Genomic DNA, 2,492 nt, shown 5'->3' on the forward strand with positions numbered 1-2,492 from the left:
TTCAATTAGTATGAATTAATTTTTTACTTTTAAAAAAATGTGATGTGAGTCAGTTAATTGAGACAATGTTACAAAACTTGTATACCATATGTATGAACTCTGTTTTCTTTGTAATCTGTTTTCTATGAACTACTTGTAGCTCATCTTCTCCTCGTTGAGAGGATGTTTCTGTCGTTTTCATGAGGGCTTCGGAAAACCCACCACTAGGACTAAGTACTTGTTTTGATCCTATAAAGTCTATTTTGAAGGGTAATATGTCATCTGATGAGAACAAGAAATGGATGAAGTGTGACCGTAAGTTTGGTGAATACATACAAGGTGTGAGGTCATTTATACAGTTTGCCAAGAATAATGGTGGTGGGAGGGTTTTATTTTCATGTCCTTGTCGAAATTGTATGAATGGTAAAGGTTCAGTTTCACTTAGTGAGATATCATTGCATTTGCTCAAATATGGTATTTGTTTGACGTATACAACATGGCGTCATCATGGTGAAAGTTCAGTAGAAGCACGGTCAAGACATAGGGATAAGACTACAACAGGTATGGATGGGAATGTTACAGTAGATGTGGATGTGGATGGGAATGTTACATCTGCTATGGATATGGATGTGAATGTCACAGAAGGAGTTGATGTGGATGAGAATGTTACAGCAGGTGTGGATGTGGATGAGAATGTTACAACAAATGTGGATGTGGATGAGAATGTTGGGACCAAGGGGTGTTGTAAGAAAAAGTTATCAGCGGCCGAGCGAGCAAGAGTACCATTGTATCCTTCGTGTCCTAAAGGAAAGTCGGCGTTGTATGTAGCGATAATGGTGAACAAAATAAAGACTCAGTATGCGATTTCAGATAATGGTATGACTGCAATGTTAGAATTGATAAAAGAGTTGCTTCCCGAAGAAAACACCCTGCCAAGTAAGTTTCCAGATGTCAAGAAGATAATTCAAGAGTTGGGGATGGATTATGTAACCTACGATGCTTGCGTGAATGATTGTATACTCTATTGGAAGGATAAGAGTTCATTGCTGAAGTGCCATGTATGTCAAGAACCGCGGTATGTAAGAGTTTTCAATGATGAGAGAAAACTTACTCAAGTTGCGCAGAAGACGTTGAGACACTTTCCAATAATTCCAAGGCTGAAAATATTTTATAGTATACCATGGATAGCAGAGGCGATGCTTTGGCATTTTAGAGCACAGAAAGATATCAATGTAATGCGTCATCCCGTTGACTCTTCAGCTTGGCGTTGTGCGGATAGTTTTTGTCCAGAGTTTGCTAAGGAAGCACGAAATGTTACTCTTGGTATAGCAACTGACGGCTTCAACCCCAATGGATGCTTTGGTCTCAATTACAGCTGTTGGCCGGTAATTCTCTGTCCGTATAATCTTCCTCCTTCGATGTGTATGAAGAGGGAGTTTTCTATGTTATGTTTGTTGATATCAGGCCCGAGAGCACCAGGTAAAGATATCGATGTTTACTTACAACCATTGATTGAAGAGTTGAAAGAGTTATGGAATGATGGTGTTATGACTTTCGACAGCTTCACCGGTTCTGAATTTCTGATGAGAGCTAGGTTGTTATGGGCAATTCATGATTTTCCAGCATTAGGGACTCTTTATGGATGTGTAACTCATGGGTATTTTTCTTGTCCAAGTTGTGGAGAAGAAACAGATGCTGAGTGGCTGCCATATAGTAAGAAGTTGTGTTATATGGGACATCGAAGATGGCTGCCAACGAAACACAAGTTTAGAGATGATAAAACAAACTTCAGTGGAGGAGTTGAGCATGGTAAAGCTCCATGGCCACTAACAGGATTGCAAGTTCAAGAGATGGTAGCTAATTTGAAAAGAAAACATGGTAAAGGAAAACCACCATCAAAGAAACGTAAAAGAGGGACTGAAGGGTATGATGATGAAGAAATTTCCGATCACTCTTTATTTTCTCGAAGGTCTATTCTTTATGATTTGCCGTATTGGGGAGCGAACACAGTTCGTCACTGTACAGATGTGATGCATAACGAGAAGAATATAACTGAGCACATTGTTAATACTGTATTGGGAAATAACAAGTAAAAAGATGGTCTTAATGCACGTAAAGATATGGAAGATATGGGGATTAAAAAGCGGTTATGGTTGAAAGAGGATGAAAACACAGGCAAGACAACAATGGAAGATGGGTCTTTTGCCTTAACAAAGGATGAAAAAGTTGCTTTCTGTACAGTTTTGAAGAATTTAAGGGTGCCTTCAAATTTCTGTTCCAATCTTCGCAACAACATTGGTATAAATCCACCGGAGTTGAAGAATTTAAAGTCTCATGATTACCATGTTATGATGCAGTCTTTGTTTCCACTGCTTTTTCATACTGCAACTTCATTTCCTAAAGATCTGCGAGTTGCTCTTCTCCGGATTAGTTTATTTTTCAATATCTTATGTGCGAAGGTTATTAACAGAGAGTATCTTTTACAATCTAAAGCTAGTTTGGTGGAGGCGATG

General features: G+C 38.8%; 1 protein-coding gene across 1 annotated transcript; it reads left to right on the top strand.

Moving 5' to 3' along the window:
• The first annotated feature begins 254 nt into the window (after positions 1–254).
• On the top strand, positions 255–2,072 carry LOC113306374. Its single transcript, XM_026555318.1, has 2 exons — positions 255–1,857; positions 1,990–2,072. Exons 1-2 carry the CDS (start codon positions 255–257, stop codon positions 2,070–2,072), a joined length of 1,686 nt encoding a protein of 561 aa, XP_026411103.1.
• Positions 2,073–2,492: the final 420 nt, after the last annotated feature.

Source organism: Papaver somniferum, chromosome 8, assembly GCF_003573695.1.
Source record: "Papaver somniferum cultivar HN1 chromosome 8, ASM357369v1, whole genome shotgun sequence".
Lineage (NCBI taxonomy): Eukaryota > Viridiplantae > Streptophyta > Magnoliopsida > Ranunculales > Papaveraceae > Papaver > Papaver somniferum.

Coding starts and splice junctions, on each gene's coding strand:
- LOC113306374 (XM_026555318.1), top strand. CDS start 255: ATGTCATCTGATGAGAACAAGAAATGGATGAAGTGTGACCGTAAGTTT. Junction 1,858..1,989: donor TAATTTGAAAAGAAAACATG/GTAAAGGAAAAC, acceptor GAGCGAACACAG/TTCGTCACTGTACAGATGTG.